This window comes from Mesitornis unicolor, unplaced genomic scaffold (genome assembly GCF_000695765.1).
Source record: "Mesitornis unicolor isolate BGI_N332 unplaced genomic scaffold, ASM69576v1 scaffold6082, whole genome shotgun sequence".
NCBI classification, from domain to species: domain Eukaryota; kingdom Metazoa; phylum Chordata; class Aves; order Mesitornithiformes; family Mesitornithidae; genus Mesitornis; species Mesitornis unicolor.
In genome coordinates this window covers 55941-76149 of record NW_010171107.1, presented here as the reverse complement: position 1 = coordinate 76149, position 20209 = coordinate 55941, and the positions used below count along the sequence as shown (strand labels likewise).

Here is a 20209-nt window from a genome sequence, read left to right as displayed (position 1 = left end):
ACGAGGAGCGGGCTAGGCAGGAGTGGATGTTCGGTACGGGTCGATGCAGAGCCTGAGACTGCAGGGACGGATTTGACATTCACTTGCAGCGAGTGTACGTGTTTTTAGGGGCTGGTTTTGTATTTTCTTATAAATATTTTTGATTAAGATTATTTGGTAGGAAAGGTAGTAGTATTGGACATTCTGGTATGCAGAAATGTTATTGCAGGCTTTGGCAGTTCGAATTCCTGGTTGTCGAGCTAGGACAACGAGCTAGGACAACGAGCAAGTCTGCGCCTTATGACTGGTAAAAACTTCACACAGGGATGTTAAAACTTGTAAAGTTGCATTAGTGTTGACAATGAGGGAAATTTTTTTTTTAAGTTTAGTTAAAATAAGAGTAAAGTTTATTGAGATATGGGAGGAAGGGTGGTAAGAGAGGAGGGAGGCAGATAAAGTTGAGTTCAGCTTTGTGCTTCTATAAATGAAATTTTATTTTTTTGAAAGTTTGGATTCATTATTTGTAACATTTCTTTAAGTTTGGGTTTTGATTAATTCCTTATAGTTGTGACTGTGAATTGTACTAAAGTTTAATTTTAGTTTCACATGCCAGAAATATTGTCCCTGTCTTCAGAAATATTCAAGCTATATTGTAGGTTTTAGTATTTTGCCGCATGAGGTGTAATATTCTCTACTTATGTATGAAATAACAGTTGAGACCCAGAAGACCGATTACTTCTGGTTGTGTGCTGAATGAAGTTTGAGTTTCTCTTCCTTTTCCTGATGGTTTGACACAATGAAAAGGAGGTGGGGGAGGGAGGAAGCCAGTTTAATATTACACCAAGTCTAGAGATATATTGAAAGCTTCACTCTTGAACAGAGGATTGCTTTTACTGGCAGTAAAATATACAAATTACTGACTAGTTCATGATGCTGTATCACAGTATGTCAAAAACATAGCAAATGCAGGATGACCTTCTGTTTTAAAATTCAGAACACCAGGAGGTTAGAAACACCTTAGAAAAACATTTTCATTCTGTGGGATGTTTGTTCTATTCAGTCTCTGCCACTGTAGTTTTTGCTGTTTTTAAGGAAGCAGAACTTTAAAAATGACGTGAAGTATGTCTACATCTACATTGCAAACCAAAAAACCATTAAATCTCTTTGCAGGTTTTGAGCTGTTTTGATGTTTTCTTTGGGGAACTGACATTTGAAATATCTGGAGAATCAACCATTGCAGTGAGGTGTGTCAGTGATTTAGGCCCGGAAAGTGGTCCCTGATCTGCCAAACAAGTCCCCTGCAGAGTTTGCACCTGTGAGGGCTTCTGCTGCTGCTGAATCTCTGTGTTGGTGTGTTTCAGTGCAGTTGAAGTCTACTCATAGCACCCGTTTTAAGGTAGTACTATAACAGCCATAGTGATTTTCAGAAAAAACAAGTATACTTTTCTGGGATTTCAGGGCATGTTCAGTCAACATTTCCTGTGCTTTAATTTAATGCTAAGCTAGACTGAATTCAGCATTCAACAGAAAATTGGTAGCTAAAATCAGCCTGTAGTTTGGATTATCTATGTGCATATGTGTTACCTACTTTGAGTCAATTTAACAAAGATTTTAATTATCTGAAACTTCTGTCATTGTGACAGAAAAACCCCAAACAACCCTGTCAGTATCTTCAGTTTGATACATTCTCTCTATATTAGATAAACAATATTGTCTACAACATTTTTGCTACTAAGTCTGTATTCAGACACATATTGAAGTTATTGTTAGGATTTAGGTGGGAGTTCACAGTTAATGTGATTTTTGTGCGCTTGCCTTTTTATCGCACCAGCTTTCAAACATGCAAACAAATAAAACCAAGGCATTCTACACATTTTTATTCAGACTGAAGCTAGTTATTGCTTTTTGAAATTGAATTAGTCAAATTTTAGGGGAAAAAATAGTTTTTTGAAGTCACGTTGTCAGAATCAGACTTCCAGATATGATACTGTTTTTCTAACTGTTAGAAGCATCGGTTAATAATTTATATGCAGTTTGCTGGGTTGTCTGTAAATAAAGTAATGTTCTGAGGTCCCTGTAACTGAGCTAAATTTATCTTTTGACTGAAACTTTCAGAAATGAACCTAGCTAATATTCACGAGTTGTGGGTGCTAGGAGCGAGAGGGCATGCCAGTAGTGCTTGCTGTGGAGCTCAGGAAATGGCTGGTTTGTGTCTCAATAACTGAATGTAGCTGTTTCTTGGTTTCCTGGAGTAGTTGTTCTCATGTGATGATGAAGATTCAAGTGATGATAAGAAACATGAAAGCGAAGTATATGTGCTTCCTTACACAATGAATTAATGTCTTCCAAAATCTGAGGTTTTAAAAATGTCTTGAATGCTTTGCATTGCTGAAACAGCTATTGCATTTCCAGGCACATTTTTTCCAGGGTGGTTTTTGTCTCGTTATGTCAAGCTTTGTCCTCAAAACTTCACAGACATCATTCAGCACTCCTAGAAGACATTGTCTTGTCATTTCTTTCACACTTCAGCAAGTGTATATTGTGTTGTAGTTCTTATCAATGTCACCGTTATGTATGAGGGTTGTGGGTGGCCACATTCTTTGTGTGAATATTTTTTAAACCAGCAAGCCCAGAACAAGGATTCCGCTACATTTTGCTTAGATCTTTGTTGTCTTTAAGCTTTGTTGCTTTTTCAGAGACAGTGATTCTTCTGAAATTTGGAAATCAGTAACATTTGATACGCATTTTGCTAGGAAACCCAGTTGTTTGGAAGTGTTCTTGTGTGAGTAAACAAGTACTTTGTATTGTTCATTGTTCACAAAATATCAAAATACAGCCCTTTTGCATTGCAACACAGATGAAAGTAGCTGAGAAACCAACAAGAATTCTGTTTGGGCTGCGTGGTATTTGTTCTTTAGCAGAGCCCAAAATGCTCTGTGAACACAGCAAGACCTACGTGAAAGGTGCTATGTACGAAGATGCATTTGGATTACGTCTTTAACGAATATCTCTGTAAATGCTTCCAAATTTTCAGTGATAAAATAGATACGTAGTTTTCCTGGGGCAAATTGCTTCATCCAGAACACTGTTAAGCGGAGAGCCTGAAAGAAAGGGGTCTTGTTTCAACATCTACAATTTCAGAATTGTGTTTCTACTGGATAATTGCATTCCAAAATAAAATGTAAGTGGAAGTTGTCCGAGTCTGAAGTCTTCAGCAGTAATTAGAGGAAATGGATGGCTGTGTAATAATCTGTTATTTTTTGTTGCTTTTAGTCAAACACATTCTTCAATTGCTTTTTGCTGTTTGGGATAAGCATGTGATGCCAGTGTGTACGTATTTTTATTTAAAAAGGAGCATAGCTTGACTTGTGAGTGGAACTGAATCCCTTCATAACACAGGGTTTGTAATAAAACATATGAGTACTCAACTGTGAGAGTTACTATCTGGTCCATTTTTCACATGCTGGTGCACTTAAAATATGATATTAAGAGTTACGGTTCTGTTTGATTTAAAAGTCTTAAAATTTCTGACCTTCTCCATGGCCTGGTATTCTTTTTCCACGTGCTCTGCATTGAGATCTTGTGATGACTTTCTCCTGTGGCCTGTTCTTGCAAACTACTGTCAAACATCACGTCTTCTCCATGCTTGGCTTCAAATTTCCCCACTGCTGACCAATATAATATAACTCTGCAAAATACCTGGCATTCTTATGGTGGTATATTAATTTTGTATGAGAAGCAATCAAGTCTCTTTAATGACAAGGATTAATTTGGTTTGAATTGGTGAGACCTATAGCTGATAAATTCAAGCATGTGTGTGTATGTGTAGAAAAACCGGGCCCTGGATTCATAACCTCTTCACAGTCTTCCTCATCAAGGGTTTAATCAATTTAACATATCTATGCATCTGCTAAAGAAAGAGACTTCAGTGGAGTGAGATATCTTTCTCTTTTTTTTCCTCCTTCTCTTGGTGTCTTGGTGCTGAAACGCTCTAAATTTTCTTGTGTGTTTTCCTTGAAAGTACTTACAAGTAAGCAGTGAAAGGGCACATGAAATTATCAGCATTTTTTCAGTCGAATGATTAGCACTGCCGAACATAAAGCATGTACAGGGGAGTCGATGTCATGTCGGGACCAGCAGTCACCTGCCATCGCTCCGCGTGGCTCTGCGGAGTAAAACATTTTAGGCTTCTGTGTATGTAGAGAAGGCACAGGTTGGCTGGGTGCTGGGGATGCTGCTGCACAAAGGGCACTGAGGTGCTGATATACTTATGTTGACACTTTGATTTAGCTTTCCCATCTCTTACTGAAGGCTTTGCTTCTCTCTGTTGGTTGGTAATAGTTTGTGGAAGTCAATAAGTAAACAAAGGCTGCCCTGTCTTTTGAGTAATAACAAATACCTTTATCTAGATGTTGAATGTTCCCGCTTCAATAGTATTTCCAGTGCCTGAACTCAAAGCTCATCTGAGCTGGCACCGAAGTAATCAGAGTTTATTTCTTATAAGATTTTTAAGATTCTATAATTGTATTTTATTTAAATTAGATAATTTCTATGTGTGCTATAAATTCTAGCTAAATTACAGATGAAGATAACTCAATCCTTTGTTCCCTGGGGGATCAGATCTCTTATTTGAAGTTGCTCGGAGCTTGATCCTGTGCTTTTTGCCCTGTCCAGACCTCCTTGACTCCTTATGTTTGCCTACTAGCATCAACGATACACTGTAACTATTGGACTTCGGTCCATGTTTCATTCATTAGTGGCTGATTTTAGCTGCTGCTTTAAGGTGGTTTTTGAGCCCAGCTGGCAGAAAAAGCATCATGCTCGGTTTCTCTTGTCAGAGCTAAGCCCGAGGGAGCTGGGCAGGAGTTTTGTTTATGTTTGGGAGCCGCTCTAAACAGGCATCTGCAAGGGTTTAACGTGAGCATCGATCCCCTTGCCATGCAGTCAGCTCAGCTGTGTGGGTAACGATCATCCCATTAAACTTTTAAAACAGTGCGGTAGGAATAGCATTGATCTGAACTGTTAATGACTAGGACTAAACGTGCCAGGCTGGAAGGCTTTCTCTTAAATGAGGGATGCTTATGGCATTGATTGTATAGTCAGTCCAATGGCAGCTGTTATGAAAACACTGGTAATTATTACTGGTCGTTTTTCTAATCTTACTCATTACTATTGCTATTACTCATTACTCAATTTCTACTGTTACTTATCACTGGCAATATTCTTAGAATAATGGCCTTGCTTCTCTGCAGGATTAGTCTTTGGTACAAAATCAAATTCACAGGTTTATTACCTATATGCTTGACCCGGTTTGAACTAAATAAAACTAATTTTCTATTTAGTGATTTTACTTTTCATCTCAGTCTCTTCTTAGTGGCTGAAATTGCTGAAACTAGCAGCATGTTTTTCCAGTATGTACTGCTATGAGTGATAGTGTTCAAGGCCACTGTCTCACCATGGGTGCCCTGTCTGTGACTACGGACAAGGGGAGCAGACCCAAAACTGACCAACTCGATATTCCATCCCACATATGTCATGGTCAGTATAAAGCCAAGGGATCACAAGGGTCTCAGTCCTTCTGCCTTGGACCCTTCTGTCCATCTCAATCCTGCAATGGCCAAGGTCTGAGCAGAACCCTGCTAGTTTGTCTGCCTCTGATACTGATTCGTGAGTTCCTGCATCCTACTCCCACTACTGCTGAGTCTGGTCTGGGACTTTTCCAGTGCCCTGCTCCACAGAGCCTCTGGTGACGTATGTGTCATTGGGAGAGGGTGGGGGAAGGATTTTATATTGGTTTTGTGTATAAATTTGTATACATCTGTATGTATTTCATTATTTTCCTATTTACATTATTATCCTGTAGTATTAGTATTATTGTTTTATTAAACCTGTTAGTTTATTTTCCAACCCATAAAGTCTCTCTCCCTTATGCTTTTTTCCCTTCCCTTCTGGGGAGCAGAGAGGGGTTAATAGAGAGCGTCTGTCCAGGATTTAGTGGCCAGCCCAGCCCTAAACCACAACAATGCTTTATAACAGATTTTAATGCAGAATTATTTTAATACTTGTGAAATTAGAAAAATACCAATAATTATTATTAAGATAAGTTAAACAGCACTTTGTTTTCTTCATTACGTGGTAGATGTAAAGGATCTAGATCCTCATCTAGATTGTATGCTATATCCTCATCTGAGTGTTGTGTTCAGGGAGCTGAGGTTGATCTGATTTCTGTTTGAGCAGCACTTCTTCCTTGCAAAGAGAGAAACTGCTGGAGCAACAAGAGATCAAATGTGAGAAATCTTAAAAGAAAATAGGTTTGCAAGTACATACTTGATCTGTGTGGTAGTTTCCATTACTAGTGCTGATATTCCTTGAAATGATGAGTCATAATTTAAAGGCCTCCAATTTTAGTGAGAGATCAGTTAGGAGTTTGCTTTATTGAAGATGATATTTGACTCTTTTTTTCTTTTGATGCAGAGACAAGATATGTCATGGGGTAGAAGGAAGGGGAAAAATAAAAGTCATTAAGTGGCCACTATTGCTTATAGCTTTTCATTTGTTGTGTATTCATTTTTGTCTTAGGCTTCCATGTGAAAGAAATACAATAGTCTATGGACAGCTTCCCTCAGCTTTTAAACCCTGAGGGGATTTGTGATCTCAGAACAAACTTGATACACATCATAGATCTGGGTTTTATTGTATTTTTTCGGTGCTGATATAATTTCATTATGGGTGATCTGTTGGTTCTCATGTTTTAAAGCCAGTTGCTAAAGGCAGCTATTCAGATCAGGTTCAGTTGCCTTTTTTTCTTTTTCTTTTTTTTTTCTTTTAAGAAGACTAAGCATCCTTTTTTTTCTCTTTGTTGTTTGTCAGGAACTTTAGAAACTCAATTGCTATTGGCTTTTAATGCTCGATTCACCCTATATTCCTTTCAATTTACAGGGCAGCGTTCCATCCAGTGCTTGCTCTAAGAGCTTTTCCAAGCTCTTTTCTGATCAGTCTTGGACAATGCTGCTTGCCAAATTGGCAGTCAGCAAATGAAATATTTTTCATCAGTAGTAAGTAGTAACAACTTCTGCCCTGTCCAATAGATCTTTGTGACAGTTTTGTAGCATAGTATATATGTTAAAGAAAGCCCTTACTCATAGGAAAAAAGAGGGATTTTTGATCAATCTGCTCTTGTAGCACTGATGGGATTGTAAATCTTGTAATTACTTCATTTATCTAAAGACAGACCCAAAAGGATGATGTGTCATGCTAGCTAGAAAATTCAGATTTATTTTTTTTTGTCACCCATGTATGACTTTTTATTTCTGTTGATGGCATAGGATGTGTTTCATTTAATGAAATTTGACATTTATTTTTCCAGATTTCTTTTTCAGATTGAGAAGGATCAAAATCATAACCAGGGGAAAGGGACTTTCAAATAATTCAACATTTTTAAACATGGATGCATTTCTACATGCTTAGCTTGTACTTGCTTCAATTTACAAGTGTGTGAGGGTGTTCAATAAGTGCGTAACACCAGCAATGACTGGCAAAACGTTCATATCTGGCCTGTAAGTGTTTAGGCTTGACATTTCCTTCTGCACTTAGAAATTGCCTAGTAACATCTTGGATGCATAACAAGGACATATTTGATATTAATCAAACCCAGCTTGTCCCCACACTGTGTGCTTGTGTTCTGCTTTGTACAGCCTTGTAAGCACCGTGCCTTTTGTGGTGGTCTCCAATCTGACTGCAAAACCAATATAGTGCAGTAAAAACTTGATTCCCTACATTCTCACATGGTTGTACGCCTGCGCCCTTTGCTATTATTATCTTTGAAGCTTTCTAAGTATCTCTGGTGTGCAGGCTTACAACTCATTAAAGGGAGTCTCAGTAGGTATTTGGGATAAGGGGGTTTTTTATAGGATGGAAAGTATACTGTTTTGTATGTAGCTTTGTACCAAGGCTTGCTTGTTGGCCAGCACTGGAGGGATCGGGTCTGTGATTCTGTTGCTGGGATCTCCGTTTCTACAAAACCAACTCTTGCAAAATGAACTATAAGCCTCTGGGATTCAGAACAGAGTCTTTCCTCTGAGAAACGCTAGCATTTTAGCCATGTTAGCAGGTGTTATAGAGATCAGCAACTACACCATAACACTTTTCTTTTTTCATTTAGACTACGCAAGTCCTAAAAAAATATTTTCAGTTTATTTTTGCAAATATGTGTTTATACAGTAGAAGTGTCACATACAGAAACATGTTACAATACTAACTTCAGTGGAACAACATAAACTTTTCTCTTTGACTACCGTTAACAGAAGAACGTATGTTGGCAGTGTGAGTTGTGGGCAGGATAGTTGACAAAATGTAGATTCCTCCAGGTTGGAAGGGTCCCTAGGAGGTCTTTTTGTCCAACCTTTTGCTCAAAGAAGGGTGAACTCTGAGTTCAGACCAGGTTGCTTAGGGTTTTGTCCGTCTTGGAAACCCTTGAGAGTGTTCTGCAGCCTCTCAGCATCTGTCCCAGGGGCTCATCGTCCTTCGAGTGAAAAATGGTGTTGTCTTCTATCCAATTGGAGCCTTTCCCATTTCACTTTATGATACTTGTGGTATTTTTTCCTCCCATATACATCAGTAAAGAACCTGTCTTCATCTGCTTGGTAACCTTCCCTTGTGACAGCTGCTGTTGGGTCCCCCTGAGCCTTCTCTTTGCCAGGCTGAGTCCTGGTTCCTCAGGCTGAAAGAACTTTAGATTGCTTTGAAATCCAGGTGTACTTTTAATTTGTTCTCAACTTTGTTCTTTTAAGGACTGATTGAAAACTGATTACTTTTAAAATAGCACATAACCCCTATTTCACGTCCCGCCAGACTTAAGTTCAAGCTGAATGAGGTTTAAAAGGAAATGTTTTTGCCCATTGATTCTAATATTAGAATTACACCTGGGAGCTAGGAGAATGGATTGATAACCCTCATGTCTTTTTGTATCCATAGTATTGCACATGAATATTTCAGAACAGTTGAGTCACCTTTGCCAACTCTGCTGGTGGTTTAGACATGAATGCTGTTGTATTGCCTATGACTTCATGATAAGGAAGTGGTCATTTGTGGTAGCATTCCAGATTAATACAATGATTATTTTCCACCTATGCTTTTTAGACATGATAAAGTAATGTAGGCTTGGTGAAGGCACTGAAATAATCTCCCTAGAAAATAATTATGGTATTATGCTATCTGAGCTTACTTTTTGTTTGTTTGTTTAGAATTAATCTGAGTTAACAAAACAGAAATAAGAAAGGTGGTTTCAGTATTTAAGTGAATCAAATTGTATGGTAATATGATGGGTCTGTCCAATTCAAATGTAACATATAAACAGCTAATAATACTTAATGGAGCTCCAGTTCAGTGTCTTTTGGTGAGCTATTAGCAAATAAAAATTGTCAGTACTCAAGACTTTGGAATTCTTGGGGATTTTTTGTAGAACAGACACTTGGATTTCATGTGCTTTTTAAAAGGTGATTTTTTTGTTAACTCTTTTTCTAGAATATTGAGCTCTCTACATCCTTTATCCAAGCACTGGAGCAGCAGCGAGACAGTTTTTACGATGAGAAGAAATTATCTGTAGGTAAGTGCCAATGTGTGACAATGATCTGTGATCTTTTCAGCTGGGGAAAACAGCTCCGAGTGTAATCCTCAGCTCTGTGCGTAAGGTGAATCAGCTGCTGTGCCAGTCGGTGATTTAGACATACTAGACATTAGGACAGGCCTTGGGTGAGGTAAAAAGGAGGGTTTGTGACCTGTACATGTCATTTACATGCTGCGCAGTGATGAAATTGTACTCAAATACTCAATTAAATACGTAATCCTACTTTTTGGTATTTTAAAGAAATGTGAGGATAGAGTTAAGTTCGGTGAGTGTTCTAGGAGCGAGATAACTGGTGAATGGTGAATATCTATGTACCTAGCCAGATTAAATATATATAGGTATACTTAGGTATGTATATTTATCTCTGGCTGTCATTTTACAGTGTGGTGCCTTGTCAAGCTGCCTGGTATTTCAGGTGAAGTTGAAGTGACAGTTCATTGTAGTAAATTAGATGTGACTGATTTCCTTTGTGAGTAAATTTTACGTAAAAATATGTGGAAAGTAGTAAAGGTAACCTTCTGTTGCGCGTTTGACAAGCTGAGTACTGAATTATTTACCATTACTTTGTATTGCCCATTTACTGTTTGATGGATCATTTTACACTATAATAATGTTACTGCATAGAGAAAAAAACCAAACCTGTGTTCGGCACTTTCAATGACCTCTGGAAAGGATAATTTGTTTGGGAGTTTAAAATGCAGTTGACTTTCCACCAGAATCTCCTTGACTGTTTTTGTTTGCAAAACCTACAGAACATTACATTTTGTAGCTTGAGGCTATATGGCATTTAAATAGTGGGGGAAAAAGAGTTATCATTAGAAGTATTTTTCATCTTGGTTTGCTTTCAGTTTTGCCCATCGACAATGTGGAAATTCCCAAAATAGTCTGAATGACATAAGTAAAATATAACTTCTTTTAAACTTTAAGGCTTTGAAACATCCTTTTTTTCAGGTGTGGAGTTTATTTTGAAAAAAAGAGCATTAGAGAGTTGTTCAGCAATGAAGCTCTGTTTTTTCTTTGTGCCTTGCTTGGCATTGAGAATACATGAAGTGTTTGAATAAGATAGTAGCATTTCTATTTGTGAATATGGTTAACATGATTTTGCTAGGTGTATGTTACTGCTGTTGCTGTGCTTAATTCTAGATTGCAAAGGGCTGGGGCCAGCTGATCATTACTTTCAGGTGTATACGTGACCAAGTGCTGGTAAACCTCACTTCATGCAAAACAAGATGAAGAAAAAGTAGTAGCTCAGTGAGAGCTCCTGTGGTTTTGCTGAAGTATATTTAACTTTAATTCGTATCTTGCATCAAACCATTATCTCATTCCTAAAACATTAAGTCTTGCTAAAGCTACCTAAATAAAATACTGCAATCTTTTCTTTTTAAAGTTTTCCTTTGAAAGTTTAGTTTTCATAAACCAAGCATAAATACAATACGATAGCTGACTCTCTGGTAATTTTTTTCTTTTTCTGTTTAGGTGTTGAAGCTTCTGATTCAGTCACCACGTATTAATGGGGAAGAAAACTTGACCGACTACCACAGTTGTGATAGTTTGTTTGGTTTTTGTTTGTTTTGGTTTTATCTGTTTGTTTGTTTTTATTCCATGGTGGTTGAGGACAGATTTGAGGAAAATTTCAAGGAATGGAGTTAGCTCACAGTTTACTACTTAATGAAGAAGCGTATAACCAGCTTGGTGAATTTCAAAAAGCAGAGTTCATTTTTGAGTGGTTGCAGTTTTTGGAAAAACTTTTACCAGTGACTAGCAGAGTAAGTATAATGATACTTGAGAAGAAAATCACATCATAGAGCTATTTCTCTCTGTCTTTTTTGTTCTTTTGTTTAAAAACAAAGAGCATTGTTCCATTTCATTTGCTTCATGTCTTTTATGTACGTGCAATAAAAGTATGTTCAGTGTTAGCAGTAATTTGGAGAATTGAGATGAGACTAAAATAGATGATTATTTTAAGGGAAGTTCTTTCTAATGCTCAGCTTTTTGAAATTGCTGAAGTTCTTCTTTACTACTTAAACTCCTATATTTCTATCAATTGTTTTATTTTAAAACAGGCATAAGACAGGCAAGAAATGACACTTTTGTTTTAGCAAGATAAAACTATCCAAGTGCCATAGGGAAAATACTCCTGAGATGCTGTTAGAAAGAATTATGCCCTGAAAAAATGTGATTTAAAAAAAAAATAAGAATAGTCTTATCAACTTATTTGAGATAGCTTTTCTTTAAGTAGTGCATTTAAGTGCATTAAAATGTTCACTTTTAATTAAGAATGTCAGAGTATCAGAATGGTAGTAATGAAAAATAAAGAGAATTAGCATTAATTATCTTGAACTTTTAAATTTAACTGAAATTCAACTGGTTACTGATTTTATTTCTAGGCTGATATAAGGGAAAACCAGAAGAAACTGGTTGAACAGTTGACTTCTTTATTAAACAATTCACCAGGACCTCCTACCAGACGGCTTGTAGCCAAGAATTTAGCTGTACTTTATAGCACTGGAGACACTTTTTCTGTTTACCAAACAATTGACAAATGCAATGAACTCATTCGGAGTAAAGATGATTCACCAAGTTATCTGCCTACAAAACTGTAAGTATTTTTTTAACTCTAAACTTCAAATCCAGTACTAACATGAGAGACAGATTTCCTTGGTGTGAAGTAAATGTAGAAGGTATGCTCCCTCATTTCTGTCCGTTGTCCAGTAAAAGCTTTGTACCATATGACACGCAGAATCTGGGACCCTCCCTGATAAGTATCATTACTGTGGGTGCATCCAGCTGTAAAAAGTAATTTTTTTTCCTTTGGTATTACATCTCTAGAAATTTTTAGGCTTGAGTATTACAAAATGAAACTGAGAGAATCTGAAACCTGAAAGCAAATTCAAATTGCTTTCTTCTCTCTAGGCATTAGAATTAGAATATTAGGAATTTATTTTAATTGCTTAATATATGCTGCCTTCTGGGTAGAATTGTGAGTGGTTAAGTACTTGTGTAGCATTTTATATGTTCTTTTTTCTGTCTTTACTGGAAAGTTTTGAGTAAGAAGTTCAGCTGCCTGTTGGGGGAAAAAAAAAGTCAGGTCAGTACATAAATTGCCCTTCAAAGTTTAATAAGCTTAAAATATATTTTTCTTCCTTATTTAGAAGTTTCTTGTTTCAATTAACATAAATATAACAAAAGATCAATCACATTAAAATGCTTTTAAATCACATTACTTTTGAAGCATTTAATGCAGAGGCAATTTGGTGGCTGATGAGAGTCAGTGTAGGTTGGATATGTTAGAACAAAATTGGACCCAGCTAGCTGGCTGGTATTTACTGGATCCACTGGAAAGAAGTGCTTTGAGTGATTTGAAAGGTAACCCATATTTATTTATTTAGGAGTGTAGGAATGCTAAACTTGTTGCTGTCCTTCAGAACTGTAATGACCATGGTATGTTTTAAGGTTGTAGGGTAAACTGAGGCTAGTTTATGGGAACAAAACCAGCTTGCAATACAAATTGCTGTATTGAAGACACATGCTTTTACAGCAAGTCAGGTAGAGACAGTAAAACATCATTGTGTATTAATGATACACTATACAAAGCAAAGCAGACTCTGTCTTCCTTCTTTGCTTTACATACTAATCCTGTTTCTCTCAACTCAAGTGAAGTTTACTGAAAATAGGTATTTGCAAGAAGTCAGTTGTATTTTCCAATACCACGATATTTTCTTTCCTTTCCTATGTGTTCTAATTGACTTCTTGTGCAGTCCTTTGAGTCAAGACTAAGTTTGCTACAAAGGACCTTAGTCCTGCAAAGTAAATTACTGCTCTACTAGTGGCTCCTCATCAGTGAGATGCATTAACATTATAGGTGAGTTGTAGTGTGGGCCAGAGCTCTGCGGGCGGCTGCAGGAGGTGGGATGATGCCAGCACAGCAAGGACGGATGGTGGAGTCCACTGGCAGCAAGGCAGAAATGGCACAGACAGATAGAAGTGGCAGATACCCAGGCTCAGAGGATAGGCAGAGGAGTAGCTGGAGGAGAAAGAGGTGGCAGTGTTCAGAATCCTGTTGAGGATGTACGCGGTAGTGAGGAGAGGAAATAAGAGATGAAGTGGAGAAAACGTAGCAGTAAAATATGGTTTACCTCAAAAAAGGTTTGGAAAAGGGATTTCTTACACGATACAGAAAAATAATTAGAACTACAGAATTCTTTATCGAGTAGAAACTTTCATCCAGGCTGCAAGTATATGGAGTACTTGGCATTCAGTGAAGAGACAGTGGTTTGTTTTTCTTATCTTGATTAAAGTGTCGTCTTTGTCACCTGTCCTTATTTAGCATACATGCCCATATTGTCTGGTAGCAGCACTTCGCCATCATTTATCACAATGTGTTGATTTACCTGGAAACTCCTTTAAATAAAGTTTCCAGTTAATTGTTCTCTTAATAAATCATAATTTATCATTTTTCATAAATTATCATTTTTCTTCTTTCATATAGGAGGAAGATGGAAATGTTTTAAGCAACATTTTAAAAATAGTTAGTTAGTTAGGTGCTCATCTCCTACTAAAATTGAGTGTGATGTGAATGGTATATCAGATCAGATAAACAGGTCATGTAGTGTGATTACAGAATTTACTTAAAATTATGAAGTTTTTCAAATATCCACTGAGGCTGTTTTTAAAACGTAAGCATCTTGAAAGCATTTATCTGGTCAGCAAACTTTCATAGCTGATCACAGTGCTATTTTACCACATGTTCATGTATCTTAAGTACTGCGTTTCTCTTGGTACCTCTCCAAAAACAATTGTTAAGGTGAAATTTGAGAGAAAACTTCAATGTGCATTATATGAAGAGTCATGTTTCAAAATTGAGGTGTGCTGCCAGGGAGGAAAACAACACAGGCAGAGAGGCTTTTCCCTGCATAACTTGTATATATTTTACAGGCTTCCTTGGAAACTTCTCGCTTTTGCTGCTTGTTTGACGAGTAAAGTGACTCAATAGTCAATACAGTTTGGACTTAGTGAAGAAGCATTTATGGAAAAAAATTGGACGACTAGAGTCATGGTACAATGCTAGAAGGCAGTCAGAAGAGCTTCCTAAATCCTGTGCTTTGAACTTGTTTAGAGACTTAAATATTGATGTGCAGAAGTAGCTGGATTCTCATCTTTAGTTGACTGGATGTTACTCATCAGCAGATATTATCATAGAATCAGAGAATGTATTGGGTTGGAAGGGACCTTTAAAGATCATCCAGTCCAACCTCCCTGCAGTAAGCAGAGACACTTTTTTTGCTAGAAGTCACTGTTCAACACTGATGGACTCTTTCCTACAGCACTTGAGCACATGGCAGTGCAGCCAACCACGTAAGAGTTTGCAGGTTATACCATGAGGTAATGAGGTAGTTCTGGTTTGGTGGGTTTTTACATATGTTTGTTAAGTATTCCTGCTTTGGGTTAAGATGTCAAATATGTATTACTTAGTCTCGAAGCTAATCAAAAGAGCATCTGTGACCATCAGACCATCAATTTAGTAGTAAGATGGTGCAATTGTAATTTTATGCCCAGCCACGTCATGAACAAAATTAAAATCCATGCTGTTGGTGTGTACTGAGTTGGATAGAAGCAGTAATGAAAAACGTTACATTAACAAAAATAGGATATTGGTATGATAAGAGATAAAGGGGTTTTTTGTGGTTTTTTTTTACTGTGCTTTGTCATTTAGGGAATTACTGTTAGTATTAAATGTATTTTTCTAATTAAGAATGTATTCAGTATGAGATTTTAAAATTCTTTATGTGAAACTAGAATTCAGTTGTGGAACAAGTAAAATGCTTTGTTGAAGGGGTTGCCGAGCAGTGTCACTGCATATTTAAGTAGATCTGGCTAAAGAGCTGAAAGCTGATTAAAGATATAGTTTCTTTTTTGCTTGTATTCATAAAATTAGTTGGTTTAGTTATAGATCTGTCAGTACAGAAGAAAAGTGTTTTCCTTCATCAATTATTAAATGGAAAACACTCTTTAATTAAGCAACTCTTTGTTCTATTTTCCCTCAGTATTTAGCAATTTTTGCTTTTGCTAAAGATGACGTCAATGAGCACACAGGCTCCAGTTGTCAGATATTTCACCTGGAAACTAAATTCAGAATCTGCGTGTGGTGAAAAGGACATGAGTTTATGCTTTTATTTCCTTCAAGATGTTTCCTTACTAAGCATTGTCATACATAAATGCCAGAATTTTAATTACAGTTTACTGTTGCCCGTTGAGTTGTAAATGAACTGGTCCCTGGCTACTTCTAGCAGCATCTGTCGTAGCACAGTGCTATAGGCTGCATGATGCAGGGCATGCTTAGTTAGACATTAACGTTAAGGTTTAAAGGTGGATATGAAAATTGTATTCCTGTTGTAAAATTCATTGGAAGATTGTATTACTTGATTTCTTGTGTTATCCAAGTTATTTTCTCAACCCTTGTTTCTGCATTTCTCCTAGAGCGTGAGTATGTCCACACATGGATTTAATTTTTTTTTTCCTTTTGATGATCCACTTACACTTTTGGGACATTCTATTTAGTTGTTTTGTTGTTTGCACATTGATTACATTAGTCATCTTAATCCCCATCATCTCCTATTGCATCCATTTTCACGCGTCTTTGGATTTGCTTTTGTTTTAGTGCTGCGGTGGTATGCTTGGGCTATTTATACAAAAAATTGGGAAGAATTTTGGGAAACAGTTTTACTGACACCGTTGGGAATGTGCTTAAAGCAATGAAGAATGCAGAGGTATTGGAACAGCATGTTTAAAAAATGATTGGAAAAATAATAAGATGTTTACCATTGGTAGCTGGACCAGCGAACAGGAGAAAGTGCATGACACCAAAATATGAAAACATTGTGGAAAGCCATAAGATAAAAAACAGTGTCTAAATTCCAAAGAGTCAATGGACTCTGACTATAAAAAGATGGATCAGAGTTGTTCTCAATCTGATTTCATGCAAGAACTTGATAATAAATTTAATTGCCTTATTAATGAAAACGTTTTTGCTCCAGCTTGTACTTCATGTTTTGTGTTTTAAACTGCTAGTGAATACTTTCCAGCAGAACAGAGAGTTACTGTTTTCGCTGGCTTGTAGAGTTATAGAGCACGTTATCTGCTTTAACTCACTTCAGCCTAAACAGATCTCCAAAAGTCTGAAAGACCCAGACCATATTTTACCTATTTCGATAGTTTATATTTTGTATTTCCAAGGAGCTTAGGGTTACAAAACTTTAACATTTCTCTTTTTTAATTTTTCAGTCTCAAGGTCGTTATGAAATCATGCTTAGTTTGCAGAATATATTAAACGGTTTAGGAGCTGCTGCTATCCCCTGTCATAGAGATATTTACAAAGCTGCCCGATCGTGTTTGACAGACCGATCCATGGCAGTCCGCTGTGCTGCTGCAAAGGTAAAGTACTCTGATAGCTGTTTTTATTAAGTAAGCTACCTAAACAAAATTGTGTTTTAATGGATGATGAACGCAACAGTAAATACATTGCTTATCTTTATTTCTTTGATATTACCTTGGCAACAAGAGTTCAAGTCATTTTAGTATGAAGCGACACACATGTTTTGTTAGGGAGAACTCTGTGTATTGTGCAGCAACGGAGAATTGAGTGCTTTTTCACATCAAAATGTTTTTTTCCTTTTTTGTCTAGTGTCTTCTTGAACTTCAGAATGAAGCAGTATTTATGTGGGGTACAGACCTGGATAGTGTTGTGACCTTGTGTTTTAAATCCTTTGAAGGTTCCAATTATGATGTACGATTAGCAGTTTCAAAACTTTTAGGCACAGTCTTGGCTAGAGCTCTTACATCTAAACAGACACCAGGTAAAGTACATACATTGTTTGCTGATTCCTCTTTGGTAAAAATCTGTCAGATGATACGAAACTCTCAAGTTCTCTTGCAGCCCAAAATAAAATCAAAATGTAAGCTTCATCTGGCTGTTTGTATCTCTGGTTTGCTCTTTTTTGTAACATTTTTCTTGTGAACTGCTGTGTTTTTGGTTGTGTTAACTGATATGTGTGTGTATATATATATGTGTATGTGTGTATATTTATATAAAATAATAAAGAAGAAGAATAAAAATAAAATAATAAAAAAGAATATTTAATAAAACTATTTTTCTCTGTTACAACGTTGTTATTGTATGGAGAGAATTTAGTAACCTCAGGAGTTTATAGGCAAGATTAATTTCAGCAGTATAGAAAGCACTAAGATTTGAGGGAGTGTCTTTTTGTGAAATGAGAGTTAAGGGTATCTTTTCAAGCTTTTTTCCCCACAATCATCAATACCACATCTGGGTTGTGTAGCATTACAAATGTGATCAGAAGCAGTTTTGTTCACTCAACAGACCATGTAACAGTTTTTGCTGACAGACAGTACTTGGTCTGACTACAAAGTTAACATCTCCGATCTTCAATGTCATTCAGACTGGGCATTTTCAGTCCTATCTTAGAAGGCCAAAGCTAAATACCTAACTGAAAACTAAGCAAAATATTACAGGATGCAGAGTAAGTAGAATCCCTATTCTACTTACTCTGCATCCTGTAATAAGGGAGCAGTATGTGAAGAAGGGCACAGTCCTGAAGTTTCTGCATTGTGTCCAATAACCTGCTTAGATTGGGTTGGTGGGGTTTTTTGGACATGATTAGCTCAAATCTTCTCATTCCTTTTCCCATTTTAATACTTGAAAGAGAATGAAAAATGCAGTGCAAATTCTAGATCGCCTGGTTTGCGCAGCATGTCGTCGCCATGCTAAGTTTGCACACGCATGTCCCAGCATGTATTTTAAATTAACTTTCTATCAAGAAATAAAACAATGGCATAGGAATTAGGGATAAATAATTTTCCTAGGAGATTGTAAACATTCTATTATTCTCATTCTTTTGGAGATCTAATTTATTTCTAAGGTGAGATGCTTGTTTTTCTAAGAGAACCTGTAGCTGTGCACTTATCTGGCTAAGCATAGCAGAAAGATAATCTGCCCTGTCTGGAGTTTGAAATAAAGTGGTTGTCTTTGATGGTGAACTGGAATGAGTTAGAGTCAGCGCTTTCATGAAGCTTTGGGTGGTAGGATTAGGCCACACAGGCCTTTTTGCAAAGGGAGCTTAGATTAAGTGGTAAATATTGAGGGAGTGTAAATGTATGTATACATATTAGGTGATGGCATAAATTATTTAAAGTTAGCTGAAGTGGAAGAAGTTGAGAAATGTTGTGGTTCAGTGGAGCACTGAGTCCTAGTTCCCTGTCTTAGTCTCTGTTGTGAAATTATTCTGAAACAGTATTTGAATTTGACTGTGCTATTGAATTTGTGCAGATTGTTTTTTCAAAACAGATTAGAGTTGAAACTTCTATAATGTTCCAAGTCTTACAGAGCTATTCCTCTAAAGATTTACGTCTATTCTTAGCATCTACCAAGCATAACTTCCGCAGAATCTCTTTGGAAGAAGTGATGGAGCTATTGGGAACTGGATTTCTGCGTGGAAGTTGTGGATTTCTGCGAGCCAGCGGCGATATGTTGAAAGGGACCAGCTCAGTCAGCAGAGATGTTAGAGTCGGAGTCACTCAGGTTTGGATTACATTATTTATGATTTTCTGAGATTGCTAAACAGTCCTCTAATAACTGTTTTTCTCCTCATATGTCTCTTATTTCATCTTTTTTTGTATCTGTGAGGACGTGCATGTAATTTAAAATAAGGAATTACATCTTGAGTTATGCTAGAAAGAAAAGAAAAAATATTTCTGATGTTGCTTATTGCTTGCCTGATAGTTTGAAATTTTAAATATCAAATATGTGTTACTTGTAAAAACTTAACATGATATGAATTTCAAGTAAGTGATCTAAGTAAGTACTTTCCTCAAATTTTTAATATAAAACTTAGTGCCTTATGTCTAAAATTGAAAGGGAGAAGTTACAAGAATTCTTTGAACTTGGATAATTTCCTGCTATATAGGGATATTCCCAGTCCTGTTCTGAAAGAATGGTTCTGCTTTGAGTAAGTGTGTGAAAAGTAAGGAAAACAGAATTTAGAGGAAAAAGACAAATGTCTGTTTTGCTGTATTTCAGGATGCTCAGAAGATAGAATCTTGTTAACTGAGCAGGACTGAAGTCAGCCCCTATAGTGTTAATAAAAATGGTATAAATTTTTCAGATAATATCAGATTGGCTTATTCCTATAAATATTATCTTAAATGGCATTTACATGCTAGATATTCAAACGTTAAACCTGTGAATCAAGACTAAAGGTCGTGAAGTACATTTACATATCAAAACAGCTGTGATTCTTTTAATATGTTACAATATCCATAGCCAGTAAGGGAGTTATTCAGTGCATTTCAATTTCTGCAGTGCAAAAAATCTGTAAATTAGCTTGAATTACTGATAGAAGCTGCCAGACTTTGCTCTGAAACAGCTAGAAGGTGCTCACAAATTGTCGTCTATGCTCAGCTCATGCTGGGTGGAAGCATTAGCTTCTGGCAGAGAGACAGAAAAGCTGGAAAACAATAATACCTTGACAGCTATTTGCCTAGAAAATGCATGCCAGGCTCCTAGGGTGTTCTATACAAATGGTGGTTTTA

General features: G+C 36.8%; 1 protein-coding gene across 3 annotated transcripts in view; it reads left to right on the top strand.

Annotated features, from left to right (window-relative positions):
* The first annotated feature begins 11244 nt into the window (after positions 1 to 11244).
* The window catches only part of HEATR5A (HEAT repeat containing 5A), a 49488-nt gene continuing 40523 nt past the window's right edge, over positions 11245 to 20209 (top strand). For 2 of the 3 annotated variants that reach the window (XM_010179905.1, XM_010179904.1), the window contains exons 1-6: positions 11245 to 11370; positions 11992 to 12203; positions 16263 to 16371; positions 16886 to 17035; positions 17286 to 17462; positions 19050 to 19199. In XM_010179905.1, coding sequence (XP_010178207.1) covers positions 11245 to 11370; positions 11992 to 12203; positions 16263 to 16371; positions 16886 to 17035; positions 17286 to 17462; positions 19050 to 19199 — 924 coding nt within the window. Of the gene's footprint in view, positions 11371 to 11991; positions 12204 to 16262; positions 16372 to 16885; positions 17036 to 17285; positions 17463 to 19038; positions 19200 to 20209 lie in introns of all 3 variants that reach the window. The other variant, XM_010179903.1, reaches the window with a different exon arrangement.